This window comes from Talpa europaea, assembly GCF_964194135.1.
Source record: "Talpa europaea genome assembly, chromosome: X".
NCBI lineage: Eukaryota > Metazoa > Chordata > Mammalia > Eulipotyphla > Talpidae > Talpa > Talpa europaea.
The window spans coordinates 54345196-54362921 of NC_140081.1; the positions used below are offsets into that span (position 1 = coordinate 54345196).

General features: G+C 32.9%; 1 protein-coding gene across 1 annotated transcript in view; it reads right to left on the reverse strand.

The window, feature by feature from the left end:
- Positions 1 to 5493: 5493 nt before the first annotated feature.
- HDX (highly divergent homeobox) overlaps positions 5494 to 17726 on the reverse strand; it is a gene marked incomplete at its 3' end in the record, with an annotated part of 148651 nt that continues 136418 nt past the window's right edge. The window contains exons 8-10 of the mRNA XM_084258580.1: positions 14448 to 14531; positions 8168 to 8290; positions 5494 to 5619 (exon numbers count right to left, since the gene is read on the reverse strand). Coding sequence (XP_084114706.1) covers positions 5494 to 5619; positions 8168 to 8290; positions 14448 to 14531 — 333 coding nt within the window. The remainder of the gene's footprint in view (positions 5620 to 8167; positions 8291 to 14447; positions 14532 to 17726) is intronic.

Sequence of the window (17726 nt, forward strand, 5' to 3'; positions counted from 1 at the left end):
CAGGGGGGAAGGGGGAGGTAGAGGAGATGGGAAAAAGTGGGGGGAGCAATGGACTATGGTGGAGTATTACTGGTGTTTTGGTGGTGGGAAAACTATGGTGACTAAATCTGAGTGGAGAATCCTATATTGTGAAAACATTAACATGGATGCAAAATAATGGTACTTCATTCGTGTGTGCGTGAAAACATATATAAAGAAAATCAATAAATTCAGATTTTTACCAGACTTAAAAAATGTGAGTTAAAAGCAGCATAATTAAAAAATGATTGGAAATACTTCATTGTCAATTCCATTTTTCACTAGTGTCAGGATTTTGACATGTAGGGCCCACTCCCATGTAGCCATCTTTGATTACATAAACTAAAATTCCTGAGCAGGGTACATACTGGGAACTAGAGGCGGAGATGAATGGATATAACACTAAAGGCAGGTGGGCTATGCAGCTTGCTTCCGGGACTTGGCCTTGGAAGGGGACATATGGAGGAGACACATGTAGACATGCTTGGAATAGACTGGTGGGTTTCAGACACATGGTGAGACTGTCCTTGGCAGAGAGAATGGCAGATACCATCTTGATTTGTATTTTTGCATCTCTCCTGTTCATGTTGCCTGGCCCCTTTTTTGTGTTTCTTTGCTGGAGGGATGGAGGGTGTCTTGCATTTGTGGCAAACTTATGGACCTCAGTGGCCTTGCTTCAGGTAGAGCCTATTTGGGTATTTCATGAGGGGATGGGTAATTTTGGGGGGGTCACTGGGAAACTTGTTAGGAATGTCCTTTATTCTCTTCCTTCTCTGTGCACATTAATGCTATTAAAGATTTTTTACACTAAGAGTTTTATGCTTCCTTAGCCTTTGTATGTTAGATGACTGAACCCCTTTAAAACATGCAACCTTTAACAATTTGGGGTTCCTGGGTGCACCTTGGTTGCACTTGAACAGATATAATACCATCATTTAAAAAATATATTGTAGAAATAACAGTTCATTTATACTGGGGTGATTTAATAATGTGCTAGTTTTAACATTAATGCATATATACCATTGTGGACAACTATGTTGTCTATTATGGAATATCCCATCAGTGTCATAGTCATTCTTCATTAAGTAAAATCAATTAAAGATGATACAAATGTAGTTTGGAATTCAACCGAATTTCCACGTGTGCAATCCATGTTCTCTCCTCTCTCACCACCAATATCTTATTATTCACTGCATTCAAAAAAATTTTTATCAGAACCTTTTTGGGTAAAGAAAAATTTATTTTCAAAAAGGTACCAACGCTTGCAACACAAAGACTTAGAAAAATAAACATTAAAAGAAATAGATGTCTATTAGTTGAAAATCATTTATTGCCTCTATAAAAGTTTAAATAAAAACCCTATGAAAGTTCACATTACAGTCTGATGTGATTTAAAGGTGATAGAATGTTTCAGAGGTAGTACCAGTAAAATTAGATGCAAGATTGCTAAAAGGAATTCTCAACAATTTAATGAAAAATAAAATTTCAACATGGAGCAATATATCTCAGTATACACTTTAATGGGACAATCATATTTCCATGAAAATATCACTTTATTCTCTCCCCTTAGCAAACCTGCTCTTAACAGAGGTAAGTTCTGAGGATTGGTATTGACTGTAGGGTCACAAATGAGTCGGTTCCTCCATTTTATCATTACAGAACAGCTTGGTGAAGAGCTTGGTGAAGTGCTGTCTGCCTAGGATAACACTAACTTCAAAAATAAATCCACTTACTCATCTAGACATGATGGTACTAAAAATTCCTTTAGAAAGTTAATCTATTAGAATTTCAAATTTTTAGGACTTGAATGAAAATCTAATATGTTTTTTAAAAAATAGATAATATTCCTGGTATACCATTACTGCAATGTGGAAGAAGCACAGATGTTAATGTTTTCAAAATCTCTCTTTAAAATAATAAGATATAATGTTAAAATGAAGAAATTATTCCTTGGAAATTTGTTGAATATCCCCACTCCCCAAAACAAGGCAACATAGTAAATATTAGAGTCTAGAATTCTTTCAAATGTACCACTTATGTTTCCTCCTACAAACATACAAACTATTGATTATAAAAATGTCTTAAAATAGGGGCCTCCCTGGTGGCACAACGGGTTGAGCGCAGCTCTGTGAAGCTGTCCTCAGCCCCTGCAGCACGGGTTCGATTCCCGGCCAGCCAGGGAAATTCCCACATGGCGTGGCACACCTCTCCTGTAGTGCCCGCTGCTCCCCTCAGCAGTGCCTTCAGTCCATCTGCCTGCTCTGCTCCCCACTTTGTCTCTGGTGAATGCTCTCACCCTCTCACGCCTCTGGACTGTACCCCAGCTATTGTATAAATAAAAAAATAAAAAAATAAATAATAATAAAAATGTCTTAAAATTGATGTTGTTGCCTTTAGAGAAATGGCCTCTTGGACAACTTTTGAGGTCTAGGGAGTTTTCAGAGCACTGGACATAATTGAACTGAAGCCTTTTCTTCTCCAACAATAACAAACAATTCCATCACATGATTCTAATAGTAGTACAAAAGTCCTGCTGTTGATAATTGACCTTATAATAAAACGTCTTAAGGTTCATTGAAGAGGCAAATTTTCTTTTAACCTTTCTTTTGTATATGCTAATTTTCTTATTCTCCAGGGTAACTGCAATTCTCATTTTCATGTGATTAAATTTAGCTTGGCTATAATGAGGAAGGTACCTTCAGATTTTTTTTTTTAAATACACATTTTGGAAGGCAATTGCTCTTAGATACACATTTCCTGCTTAGAAATAGCTTATCCATCCTACCCTCAAAGCAGATATTAAAGTATACTTAGAAGGAAAAAAATTTACATTTATATCTGCTTTTGTGAGGGAGATGCTTTATATAGTATAGTCTGTTTTAATAATGTGTCAATCGCTAAAGAAAGAAATACTAGCTGTTTTGCTCCACTCCATCATGAAGATGTTCACAAAAGCAGCCATAAACTGGTATTTTTCTTGTGCTAAAGTGTCTCAGAGCCAATTCCATTCTGTATTTGTGAGAAAATGTACTTTCTTCATAATAGATTTTAAGCACTTGACCTTGGGATCATTTTCAAACTCTATAGGGCATAATTTCATTTTGTCAATTATATTTTTCCCTGGATACAGCTACCTCCTTTGATTTCTGGTATAGAACAAACATAATTCCATGTTAGAAGTCTCTTATTTCCAATAATAGCAAAATAAATATTTCTGGTGCTGAGACACAAATGGTCAGACAAAAAGATTCCTAAGTGTACTGTTAAGATATATGCAGTTACTGTTGTAATGAAACTTTAAATAGAAACAAGGAAATAATTTATGCTTCCTGTTAAAATTGTAGACTAACATTCCTTCTAGGAATAACACATAAAGAATCCTTAAATCTGTTAAAATTTATAATAAAATATTTTTATTAATATTCCTCAAAAGTTAAAAGAATTAATTTGTTTTGAAGTTTATGAATTGCTGAGGAGTTGAAATCTAATATTCCTACAGTAGGAGCCTATGAATAATTTTTTATTGAGGGATGAATTGCTGAGGTATGGCATACAATCCATAAAATTGAAAGATGTATTCCTACTTTGTAACAAGAAAAAATAAGAAGGGGCTTAAATTGAAGTGGAAGAAATTAGAGTTAAAATATAAACTCAATGATTAAGAAAGGAGGTCCTAGAAGAGACTTTAATTTGTTCACATTATCTTAAGGAATGGTTTCTATATTACTGTATATGGTAGGGACTCTTTCTCATAGAGGAATTGGTAATAGTAATAAATTTAATCATAATGTACAAGGTTTGGCAACTCAATGTTCCTTTCTCTGGATGGAATTTGACTTTTCAGCAAGTTGTACTAAATACTACAAAGAATCATAACTCTCAGTTTAAAGGCAGTATATCTAACCACTGAAATATTTCTGCTAACAGAAGAACCATAACAGTAGCATTGCAGCAATATTAAATCAAACAAACAGCTGGAAAAATGAAGGACTATCAATGAGCCTTACCTATTTGTGTGTTTTGGGAGGGGACATTTCAAGGTCAAAGACAGTTATGACTGTCTGCGCTAAAAAGTTGGTATCAGTGAATCTCAAGTTCAAAATTGGTTTTACTTCAAGTTACAAAAATATCTGACCCAGAAACTCCATGGCCAAAAAAGTTATCTATCCCCTTCATTAATCTTTCAAGTATAGATAGTAATTTAACTAAACAACACAATTCCACACTGCCAAGTCACAAATATATGACACTGAGTTCAGGAGAAACTGGTATTTTCCCTTGAATAAGTGTTGATAATGCCATCTGGTATCCCAGAAGAGAAGGTCTGTAAAAAATTTTCTACCACATATTGCCATTTGCTACCTAGTAATAGAACAAGTGGGTAATATGCTCATTTTAGGATTGTACTCAGCAGAGAGTTTCCAGAAAACAAAAAAAAAAGTGTAGATTACAACCAAAGTAGTGTAAGTATTTGAATATTATCCTTGGCTGATGGCTCTATACAAGCCTCACATGGACATGAGTTAATTTTTGTGGCAAAGCTGAGTGACTAGATAAAAAGCAATCTCAGTGGCTTACCTTAGAGTTCTGTTACATAAAATGTAAGAACTGAAAAAGTATTATGGAGATGATGATAGACATAATATTTGTGCAACACTTCATTGAACTCAGTTACACAAATTTACTAGTAGAATGTGAATTTTATCAATATTTTTCATTTGCAGAAATGAAACATTCCCATTAAAACTAATCTTTTACAACATTTTGTTTCTGTACATTTAATAATTTATTTGACCTCATGTTGTTGAATTACTTTTCCATAATTCAAATTGTGGGCTAGATAATGGAAGGATACCAACAATTTACAATTATACACTAATAATCACTTCAATTTTTAATCATTAAATTAAGTCAAATTCTCATAGGGATTGAAAAATAAATCCCAGGACATATCCAGGTTAAATCTTCTTTAAAGTTTTGCTTTCACTTTTCAGTCCACATTCCTGAGTAAAAGTATTATGTGCATGATAAGAAAAGGAGAGAATAAGAAAGATGTAATGGCTACAAAAACAAGACTAAACAAGCTTCAGTAACTTGATACACAATGCTGAAATACCTTTATTTTTGTGCCTCTCGCCAAACTATTACTAAAACTAAGATTTTTCCATAAAACGAATAAAATTTTTTAGAAATTACACATTATGAATTTCATAGGTAAACTCCTCAAAATTAAATTTAATATTTTCCAGCGTTCCATCAGTTTGTAAAAAAAAAAAAAAACCTCTCAAATAATGCCTTTAAATATCACATACATTTTTTGCACTGTAGCCATTATATCTTGTCCATCTTTCACAAAATACATTGGTTTCAGCCATATGTTTTCAAACTGAAAAATTTCATGGCAACATTATGCAGTTATCTTGAAATGCCACCTGGTAAGCAGCCAAAAGGCTTTATCATATGTTCCCCTTTAAATCACAAACTGTCTGAGGCATTTTTCTCTGATAAAGAAGACACACTGAATGAGGTATCATCAGGCTCCAGTGAGGCATGACTGAAATCCATCTCTTCTAGTTCAGGAGGTAAATCTGACAGCAGTGCCTGAGTCAGAAAAATCAATTTTTTGAATTAGTATGTGGACATATTTTTTTTTCTAATTTCATGATAATAATTGTGGTCCACTAATATTGATTTATTCTTATAGATTCAAAGAAAAGAGCACTTCTATTTCAGCATCTGATACAATATTTCACCTAAAAGAACAACTCTTCATACACTATTAAGTAACAAAATATCAGATCTTGAGAGTGTGGATTATGTAGAGTGGAACCCTGGACTAAAGAAAATCTGGAGGGAAATGAACAAGTATTTTGGACCAAGAGCTTTTAAGTATTTGAAATAGGTGATGTTCATACTAGTTTTGAGTGTTCACTGAAAGCTGCCAAAGTGCTTTAAAATTATATTACTTAATAAAATATTTCTGCTCCCTTATAGTGTCCTTTAGAGAAAATCATTTCACAGACACTATTTTGTACTTCAGTGAGAGAAAGAACTTAAGCAGTTAGGAAAGAAGTTCAGCTATTCTGTTTTAGACTATAACAACTTAAAAAGGTCAAGTGAGTTTTCTTCTTTTCTTAGCTGTGCCCATATCTACAGATAGCCAAGCATGCACTATGGGGCATGGCTGAACCAGTAAATCTAGCTGTGTAATAATTTATCTAGAGAGCTGCTCCTTTCTTTGCTATAGTAATTGGGATAAGCCAAGATCTGTGAATTAAGCTTTGCCATGGTATAATTATTTCATCTGGAGTTGCAGACCACGCATCCATACTAGATAAATAAATAAGTAATCAAACTTTTTGTGACTGACAGTGTTGATGCCCACTTGACCATAAGAAATTACAAACTAAATGACTGATTTGCTGCTCCCAAAATTACAAACAATATATCATAACTGAGCAATATTTGAGCTGCTTCACTTGTAGAGCTAGTTTTGTGTGCAGTGGTCAATAAGGATTAAGTGAACAAGAATAAATAAATGCAAGCTTGTCAACATCCATTTAAGGAACAGAAAGACAGATCATGTCGAAGAACACATGAGATCAATTATTGTAATTGGGTAATATACTATTCTCTTTATTAAAAGAGTGGCAGCTATAAATCCTATCCTATTAAATAGATCACAAACTTCTTGCTGAAATTTGGAGTATTTAAAAACAGTTAGTTAAAGGACTACATGTTATCTAAAGTCCTAGTTTGTAGTAATAGGACACTGAGCCATTTTCTTCTAGAACAGTGGTTTACTACTGTATCCAGGTGAAATAAAGCCTTTCCTGACATTAATTGATCATAGTCTATGAGATATACACCACCAGACTTAGTTCACTTTGCAATTGTGAAGAAGCCTTATTAAAGACGACAAGGTATTCAAATTAACATTCACTGACCTTGTGTTTACAATACTGGTAACTCAAGTAGATGAAGAGAGAATGATAATCTAAATTCTAGTTGGGAGATGCTCAACCCAGAGCAACACTATCATTTATATTTTTGTCTTTAATTTCATGTAGTTGACTAAAATGAGTGTAATATGAACTAGAAAACCTTGATGTCTGATGCAGTATAGATCACTACTAATGCATGAGGTCTACTTCAAAATTCTTCTTTTCAATATCTTACTGAATTTTAACATTGGCATACTCAAAAAAAAACTTTGGATTTTCACAATTGTTAGAACTGTCTTTTTCATAGACACTGAAGGAAACATGCATTCTTGGTTGGATATAGGCAGTGAATTTTTGTATTTTTTAAATTCATTCATGAATAAAAATTATACAATTTATTTCTAATTAATGGATACCTGTGACATAATACTTATATTAAATTTCTCTGACAAAGAATTAGCACAATAATATACAATTTAAAGGCAAATTTGGCATCATTTAGTGTTGAATGGAACATTAAATTCAATTCTGCAATCTTTTTTAGCAAGCTTAATAAATTACTAAGCAAATTTCACATGTAATGATAAGACCAAAAATGTAATTCGTGAGGAATTTGTAAGCAAAAATCCATAGCAACAAACAAAATACATTAGATTTCATCTTTGGGGTAAAGGAGTCACATACTCTACTTATATTGGGAAAAGTAAACAATCACTGTTGTCTTAAAGAATTTCACATTTTCTTAGTGATGAATAATATATACTGTGAAATATAAAGTATTCAAAGATCTATGATCTTCAGTGAGGGCAAGCAATTAACTAAAATACAGAAAAGAGGCAAATGCCTTTACCTTGTTCATTCAAAAAAGGTCCCAAAATATGTGCTTCTCCAATTAGAGTAGCCCCATCTCCACAAACAATTTGAAGAATTTCTTTAAACTAATTTTAAAATTATTTTTCCCTACTTAAGGCTAGCTTGGAATTAACAAAGTATGTTAATCAGTTATTTTGATTTCTCACTAAAGCAGCACACAAATCTGAATATCTATTCTCAATAATACTGTGCTAATAAAAGGTCATGAACTAACAAATACTTCCTTCATGTCAACCAGCAATGAAGTGTAAAAATGGAAAAACAAAAAGAACTCATGTGTGACATACCATTTTCAACATGATACATTACTAGTCATCTTTTCTAGCACCTACCTGCTGTTGTTCTTTATCATCAGCTTTCATTGCTAGTATCAAGCTTCTAACAAATGTCTGAAGCTTAAAGTATTTTTGTTTTTGAATTTCTAGCTCATTTTCAATGAATCTTACTTCTTCATTCTGAAGGAGAAAACAGCAAACAATACAATTACCCTCTACAAACCTGGACTGTACATGTTTGATGCGCAATATTTTTTTTTTAAAATCCACAAATTGGAGGAGAAGAAAAGATTAAATTTTAGCCAAAGAAATATAAAATTTGGAAGATTATCTTGTTACTACAAGGCTAACTTTAAAGAAATCACCAACAGACAACCATTTTCAAGGTCAAAAATTCAATTTAATAAATTCCAGTAAGAAAAAAAATTCAACAAATGTTTCCCTTCTTGGAAATATTCCACATACATTAAACTAGTTAGCACTTAGATAGGGATTAAGACTAGACAGGGTTCAATGAGCCCCAACTAAAGAGCAATAGCAGATGTAGTAATACACCGAATGTACCATTCCCAAAACCAAATACTGAGAACTGAAAAAAAGTTTATCATTTTTTTAACCAAGAAGAGACTGAATTTATTACTAAAACTTTAAGATTTCTACTGCCCTCCAACCTGTCTTAATATAGGAGTCTGTTATTCAGACTATATCTCCAAATGCATCACTGTGTACCATTGATTGAAAACCAATCTCTCTCCATTATTTTTGTTAGTTGTGTAGGAAAAGAACAATACACTAGAAATTGGCAGCATTTTTGTGCCAGGTTTACTGGCAATTGTGTAAGCCAGTGTAGATCAATCAAGCTCTCTGTGACTGTCCACCCATCAGTAAAATAAATTAATACTAGTGCTCTTTGGCAGTTGTAGTCTCAACTAAGAGAATGGTCATGAAAATGTTCTCAATAGATTTACTATTCAAACTATAGTAATTGAGTAATTGTGGTAATGGCAAAAGAGCATATAAATCAATGGAACAGAAAAGATATACGAATATAGCAGAGTCCAAAAATATATATAATTTATAAACACATAGATTATACTTATATATCAACCAGTTTATTTCAAAAAACATTGGTTGAACAATTGAAATCCATACTTCCCCACAAAGAAAATAATATCAACCCTTAAACTTACATCACATACAAAATATATTAAGAAATGGGTTATAAACCCAAGTGTAAAACCTAGGATTATAAAATTAGAGGAAAACAGAGAAGTGAATTTTTGTGTCCTTCAGTTAGGCAAAAATTTCTTAATAGCACAAATAAAGCACGAAACTTAAAGATGTCATCAAAATAAAAACCTTTGCTCTTCAAAAGACACTTAAGAAAAATATAAACTACATATTGCAAGAAGATATTTTGAAATCATGTGTAAAGCACTCACTTTCAGAAAATATAAAGAACTCTTACAACACAATTATAGGACCAATGACAGAATAACAAGGCGGCAAAATATCTGAAATATATATTTCATAAAAAAAGTACATGAATAACCAATAATCACATGAAAAATGGTTAATATTATGTCTCACTAATGAAATGCAAATGAAATCCACAGTTAGATAATACTACTAACAATACAATGGCTAAAATTAAAGAGACTGACAATAGTAAGTAGTGGTAAAAACATGGAAAAAATTGAAGTCTTATTTATTTGCTGGGAGTGTAAACAGTACAGACCTTTTGAAAATGTTTAGGAAACACTTAAAATGTTTTGGCAGATTCTTACAAAATTAAACATACTCTTTCTTACCATATGACTCAGTAGTACTACTCCTTTTTTTTATTGAGGTAACTGTTTTTTGTGTTTTAGAGGTATAAGATCTTCCCCTTAAGGTATTGTTTCCACACCACACCCACCAGCAAAACATGCACACAGTCATCTTAAATGTTTACCCAAAGAAAATGAAAACATATACCCCAAAAAGACACACATGAATGTTCATAGCAGTTTTATTCATAATAGCCAAAAACTGGAAACAACACAAGTCTTCATCAGGAGGTAAATAAATTTGTGGTCATAGTAACACAATTGTGTACAACTCACCTAACTACATAAAGAGGTGAATTTTATTGCATGGAAATTATATTAATCCAAAAACATGATTAAAAATAAAAAAACATTAAAGGAGACTGCAGATCTTGTGAACTTAATAACTTAATTAAGCTGAATTATTTAAAAAAACAATAAATTATTAGTCAACCCCTTGCCAAAAATCATTAAAATAAATTATGAATATTCTCCATAGTTGGAGAGCTGGTGTGAAAGAATACAGTAGGAACTGTAGCAAAATTTGTTCAAAAAGTTATGCAAAATATATTAAAATTAGTTAATTCTATGGCTATGCTTATTTCAATTGAGAGGAGGCAGTTGCAGTAATCACATTCAATTTATGAATGTGTTCATTGCATCAATTGTTTTATCAGCTCATTTTAGAATGTATTATACCTAATAAACCTGTTTTATATACAGACCCATTAATATCAAGTCAATCATCTGCAAATGATAATTCAAGGTAAATTCCTTATGCAGAGGCGTACTACAGCAATCTAAGTTACAAGCAAGTACTATAAAACAATTCAACATGTTTCTGCCACAATGCATTAGAATAATTCTAAAGTTTATCTTTTTTTAGTATTCATTGTGAGAGCAGTATTAGTGAATTACTGACCAGAAAGTCTTTTTCAAGAACAGGAGATATCTACCATCATTAGTTGTAGTGTCTCATTTGAATGCAGAGTCCTTTTGAGCTGCACTCACAATCCATTAGAAAAAAAAATTTAAAGACATTAATTCACATTTGCAAAAGTCAGAAAGAATCTTTTAGGATTCAGATATTTAATTTCTCATGCGTAAATTCCTCCTCTTCAGTATTTATGCAATGTTTGGAAAATATAAACAGCCTTAAGAAAGTTAATTTGCACACATTTTCTTCTTAGAGCTGCTTTTGCAATCCTATTAAACACTTCCTAGATTATAAGCAGCAATTTATGTATACTTTAGTGATTTTTTTACATAAAATGGAATGCTTGTGAGAGGAACTAGAAAAATAATATCAGCTACTGAATTTCACAAAACGAAATTTAAACTCATTTTTCTTGTTAAAATCTTCCCTACATTTCCAATAAACTTTGTCAATTCTCCAAGATAATTGTAGGGAACACTTGAGACTTCACCTGTACTAGAGTTTTGATCTCCAAACAGGTTATCACTGGCTGCCAAACCTAAGGTGTTATTTTATGAAAGTTACTCATGTTCAGGGAATGAGCACACCAACTTGTCTCATAAGCATGTTGGGTTAATTAGAACTCCTAGAAATATGGATTTTTAGCAAAATGTCTCAATCAGAAGCTCTACTACGCCCAGACTTAATACTGATGGTTGCATACTAATATTTCTCAGATGCATACAGGAAACATTCTTACATTTTGCTACAATGAATCCCAAGAATAACGGGAGACTCTTGTATAGGAAAAATTGTATAATGATACAACTTCTGATCTTAATTGATTTTATATAAATGGATATTTGCATAATAGTATAAAAAGTACTAGCAAGAATAAATTAATTAATATATCCACTCACTCAGAAAGTAATTACTGAACATTTGATCAAGAAACACAGGAATGAGTAAGTCTCTTCCTTCAAGAACCTTATGATAAATATACCTGAGAAACTAACAAAGTGATTTTGATCTCAAAACAGGAATATTAGCATGTGTACTCAAATAAAGCATAACTGTTCACTGAAGAAAAATTAAATTTTTATACTAATACAGTTGTTTTAAATGAACATCCTAAAATCAGCAATCAGAACTGATATGAGGTTTCCTGTAGCCTTTCTTTAGCATTAAATTCACAGATGGAGGGAACTGACGATTATAAAAAGATGTAATTTCTATATAGGTATTGGTTTTTGAAAGTTAATAAGAAATTTATGTAGGATGGTCATGTGTTAAAAACCTCCCTAAAAGGAAAATGAAGGACCTTTTTTCTCACAGCATTTATCACAATGGAAAACACTGCATCATTAAGTATCTTTTAGAGTACAATGGAAATGTTAATAATCATTTTGTAATTGTATATTTTGCCCTAACCTAATCTTCAGCCCTAAATTCTGCTCAAGTAGGCTGCCACTCAGAAGGGAAAGGTCCTGGAAAGAATCCTGAGTTATGGATCCAACAGTATCTGACCTGCTTGGGTACTAAGTGGAACATTTAAAAACTGCAACTCTGCCCTTTCATTTGTACTTTCCATTGTTTATGCCAACTGGTGGTTTGCAGAAACATTTTAATCCTTTGCTGGGCATTTAGAAATATTATATGTCCATGCAGGAGTAATTAGAAATCTATTGTGCTCCAGAATCAACTTTATAATTCTATTAGTTGGAAATACAGTTTAAGTAGTGGAATGCATTTTGCTCTTTGACAAATTAGCAAATAAATTTCAAAAGATAGTTTCCTTCTGTATTGACAGTGTTCACTATTTTAAAGTTTGACATGTTATGAGCATTTGGAAAACAGACTGTTGAATGACATAACTTTCAATTATAGTAAAACTGAAAAGAATTTTGGGAAAATGACAGCTGCTATCTTTTCTGAATAAATGTTATTTTCTCTTAACATTTTAAGATCACTGGTTTCTGCTTTGAACACTTATGATATTCCAAGAAAAAAAAAATCTGTGTATGGAAAAACATGACTGTATGGCTAAAATTTCAGAAAGTACCCAACTTACCTAGTAAATTTGTATACTTCTTAACAAATGAATAGCACTTACACATATGTTCAGTAAACAAATTGACACATAGACTGATAGTTTATGTCAAAATTTAATAAAAACAAAATTATGTATAGCATGCTGTCAAAGTTAGCCTGTCAATTTAGTAAGAAATGACATTCAGAAAAGGTCAACTCTTTTTATATTCATCTGATACTTGTTTTAGAGATTGTTTTGAAACATCTCCCAAAATAGCTATATTATATTTAAAAGAGGTCTTCAGAAGTTACAATTAAAAAGATAAAATTGGCAAGGACCACTGGAAAAAAATCTTCCCTTTACCACAATTCAAAAGTGAACATGGTGGAGAACTATGAGTGCCTTGGTGATGGGTGTGGTATGGTAACATACATCCAAAGAAGTATGAACCTACACCCCTAAATCATATAGTGTTGTAAACCAATATTAATTCAATAAAAAATAATTCAGTAAAAAAAAATTTTAAAATACTAATTGACACAAAGTTAAAAAATATTCTGCTATTATAAAATGGAGGAGTGCTAACTCAAAAATGAAAGAGTCTTGGACAAAAAATAAACACTGACTTTAAAATAAAAGAATTTCATATGTTTCACATTAACCACCACTATTAACTGCTCTATTTTGCCATGCTCTGTCAATATCTACTCCTGCTCAGCCAATTTTTTTGTTTCCTTTTCTTTCTTCATTTTTTAATATTTATTTTCCTACATCATTGTTAATTTTTGTACAGTATTTGACTTCACCTCTCAGATATATTCCCCATATTTCTCCTACCAACATAGCCCCAGTGACCAATCTACCCAGTCCATTGTGCTCTTCTCCCTCCCCTTTTGATTCCTCTCTTTCCTCCCTCCCCTGCTCTATGCCTCAGATTTATGGTCAGCTTGCAAGTTTTGTTATTTTTCCTAACACTTTGTTCAGTTTCTCTATATTCCGCATATAAGTGGGACCATGTGATATTTATCTTTTTCCTTCTGACTTATTTAGCTTAACATAATCCCTTCCATCTCCATCCATGTTGCTGTAAATGGCATGAGTTTATCTTTTTTGATTGTTGAGTAGTATTGTATTGTGTATATATAGCACAGTTTCTTGATCCATTCATCTATTTTGGGGCATTTAGTTTATTTCCTTGTCTTGTCTATTGTAAATAGTGCTGCAATAAACATAGGAGTGCAGGTTTCCTTTTTAATTATTGTTTTTGTGCCCTTTGGGTAGATTCTTAGAAGTGGAATCATTAGGTAATATGGTACATCCATTTTTAGTGTTTTCAGGAACCTTCACACAGCTTTCCATAGTGTCAGCCAACTCTCTACTTAAAACCATAAGCACTAAAGCAGCCAGCATTAATTAAAATGCCCGGTACCTTGAGTGGTATTCAAATTGCCTGAGACAGTCAAAACAGACACCCGGGATGTTTAATTTACCAAGAAGAAATGAAATAAGTTATGGGTACTATAAAAATCTGCCTCATTTATAATCTTCCTTTATAAATACAGAATTTGAAATTGCCTTTACCTTATAATCCAAGAGAGAATTCACCTGTTCTACTTCAGAATTACTTATCATGTCACTTTCTTCATCATCAAGAATTTCTATTTTCTGTAACACAAGAGGTTTTTATAAACATGTCCGATCATCATATTTTCACTCAACTGAACATATACAAATTGAAAATATACATATTCAGCTTATGTATTCAATTTAGTGATGGGATTATCTAGACTAAGTAATCCAGAATAAATTCTGATAAGTCACCTACTCAATGTTAAATTCAGTGTGACTTAGCAAATTCCCTCTACTATTAACTGATGACTGCTTAGTAACTAGTAACTTATCTTAATACATTTAAAGTAGAAAATATAATATATTCTTTCACAATATCCCTGAAAAAGAGGGACATTCAAATTCTACTTAAATTTAGTGCCCTCCAGTGACAGGGAATTTACTTTCTATAAGGTTGGTATACTTAATGGTAAGCATATCTAATTGGTAGAAGGTGTTTTGTAAATGCCACATTTAAAAATTTCTAATGTAAAATGTCGAATTATGGCATACATTACAATATTACATACATTTTTTAAAAATTCACTTATTTAATGCACTTCATTAGCTAGAGAATTTGAAGCAGACATTTATTACATAATAATATGGCAACATGTTTCCATCATTGGGCAGTACAGGGGGTGGGGAGGAGAGAGAAAGAGAGAGAGAAAGAGAGATGGGGAGGGAGAGAGAAGCTAAACTTAAGGTGCAGTATAGTTTATAAAATATCTTGCACACAGTAGGTACTAATTAAATATCTATCACATGAATAAACAAAACGGCTTAGCACTGAAGGAAAGAATGACCAATAAGCTGCAAACATGAAAGCAAGGTAAGTTCTTTAATCATGGAAACTTGACTTTAATAAAAGCAAAACCAAAAGACAAAATCAACTGCAAATTTATCTTCTGCATATGAAAAACACTTCTAAACATTTAAACTCTGTCAACCTCCCCAAAATTTAAAAACTAAAAATTAAGCTTGAGTTAGTCACTAGTCAATCTTTAAGAATGAGCACAATAATAGAAATATGTCATAGGCAGAATTTGAAATTGAGTTTTCTAGTCAGCAAAATATGTGGTAATTAAAAGTCACAAACAGATATGGAATGATTCTATTTGATATATTACTTATGAGTACATGATACCAAAACCCTGTGACCTGCAGAGTTCTGAGCCAAGAGAACAGCTGCAACGAAATTGCTATCTACTGCTGCCTAGAGATAAATCTAATGTATTGTTTTCTACTATAATCACCATAAACTTGGGGTTTAAATGTGTTGACAATAATCAAACCTCAAATGCACTTTGTTTGATGTTGTCTTTTAGATTCTCTACCTTTTTGAATGGGTTTTGGGAAAAAAGGAGCTAAACAACCCATGGCATGAAGTTATATGCCACTGTAAAGATTTGCACACATAAATAAATCGTATATGTCTTGGTGATTTGCCATGCACAAATAACTGGGGGCATTCAAAAGTTACAGGCAGAATGTATCAATCTTTGAACGTTTGGAGTTTTGTCTCTGTAAATCAACTGCCCTTGAACAATTAGGTACTTAAGTGATTTTGAGTCACCCAATACCATGACTTCATTCATTATCTTCAAATGTCTGCTGCAGGAGAGATCAATGCAGAGAAATTCAGGTAAAAATGAGCATGTCGGGGGCCTCCCTGGTGGTGCAAGGGCTTAAGCACAACACTGTGAAGCTATCCGCAGCCTCTGTTGCACAAGTTCGATTCCAGGCCAGCCAGGGAGCTACCCACATGGCCCAGCAGACCTCTCCTGTCTCACCCGCTGCTCCCCTCAGCAGTGTATTTCAGTGGATCTGCCTGTTCTGCTCCCCATTCTGTCTCTGGTGAATCCTCTCACACCTCCACACCTCTGGCCTGTATCCCAGTTCTTGTGTGCATAAATAAGTAAATCTTTAAAAAAATAAAAATAAAAATGAGCATGCCATGGGGGCTCAGAACTCTGCAGGTCACAGAGTTATGGTATCATGTACTCATAAGTAATATATCAAATAGAATCATTCCATATTTGTTTGTGACTTTTAATTACCATATATTTTGCTGACTAGAAAACTCAATTTCAAATTCTACAGCGGGTTGAGCGCCATGCTGTGAAGCTGTCCGCACCCTCTGCAGCATAAGTTCAATTCCTGGCCGGCCAGGGAGAAACCCACATGGTGCGGCATTATTTTTCACTGCTCCCCTCAGCAGTGAATTTCAGTAGATCTGCCTGTTCTCCTCCCTGCTCTGTCTCTGGTGAATTCTCTCACCCTCCCGTGCCTCAGACTGTACCCCAGTTCTTGGATAAATAAATAAATCCTTAAAAAAATGAGCATGTCATTAGGGGAAGGTTGTTTCAATTTTTAAATAATTGTATGTAATTTATATAATTCTAGTTTACTGAAGAGGACATTATTACTTGGTGGAATTTAAGAATATCAGCACAATTAATTCTAGAAAACCATTATTGTTCATTATCTAATGAAAACATGATTTTGCCTGGAAAGCTTGTTTTCCTATATGCATACTGAATTTTGTGTCAGAAGGGTTAAACATGAGCTTAATTCAGAACTGAATTCATACAAAGCAAATCTAAACCATATTCTGCCCGTGGAAAACACTGTTATATATCATTGATGTTTAACATGAAAAAATGGAACTGTATATTATTTGCTCAACTTTCATTAAGGAGATGTGGCAGAGTTATAGTTTCAGAAAAATAATGCTTGCAATAGAAGCCACGATAAATCTAAAAGTTACAGCCATTTTTTAACAACAACAAAACAGAGGGGCCATTTTTGAAGGTTGCAATCAAGCACAAAACACTTATTCAAAAGCAAAAGCACAATAACATTTGTGTTTATGATTGACTTATTACATTTTTATTTCTGTATTACTTAATACTGTCAAAATGTAAATAGATGCTTCTAATGTAGCTGCTTAGAGAATATCTCTATATACCAAAAATGTTGACTTTTTCACAAAACTCAGTTTAATTCATACACAGTCATTATTCAGTTGCTTCATGCTGTCTATACTCCACTACAATTTTTAAGATGACTAGAAGAGTCCAACTTAACTAGAAAGAAGAAAATTTTCCAAACACAGTATGGATAGGTTTGGTCTGAACAGAGAACCTAGAGTCAGGAATCCTTAGAGAAAAGTACCAGAACTAACAAAGGCTTCTTTCATAATCTCGGGTTAAATTCTTTTTTAATCTTGCCATTTGTCAAATGAGAAGA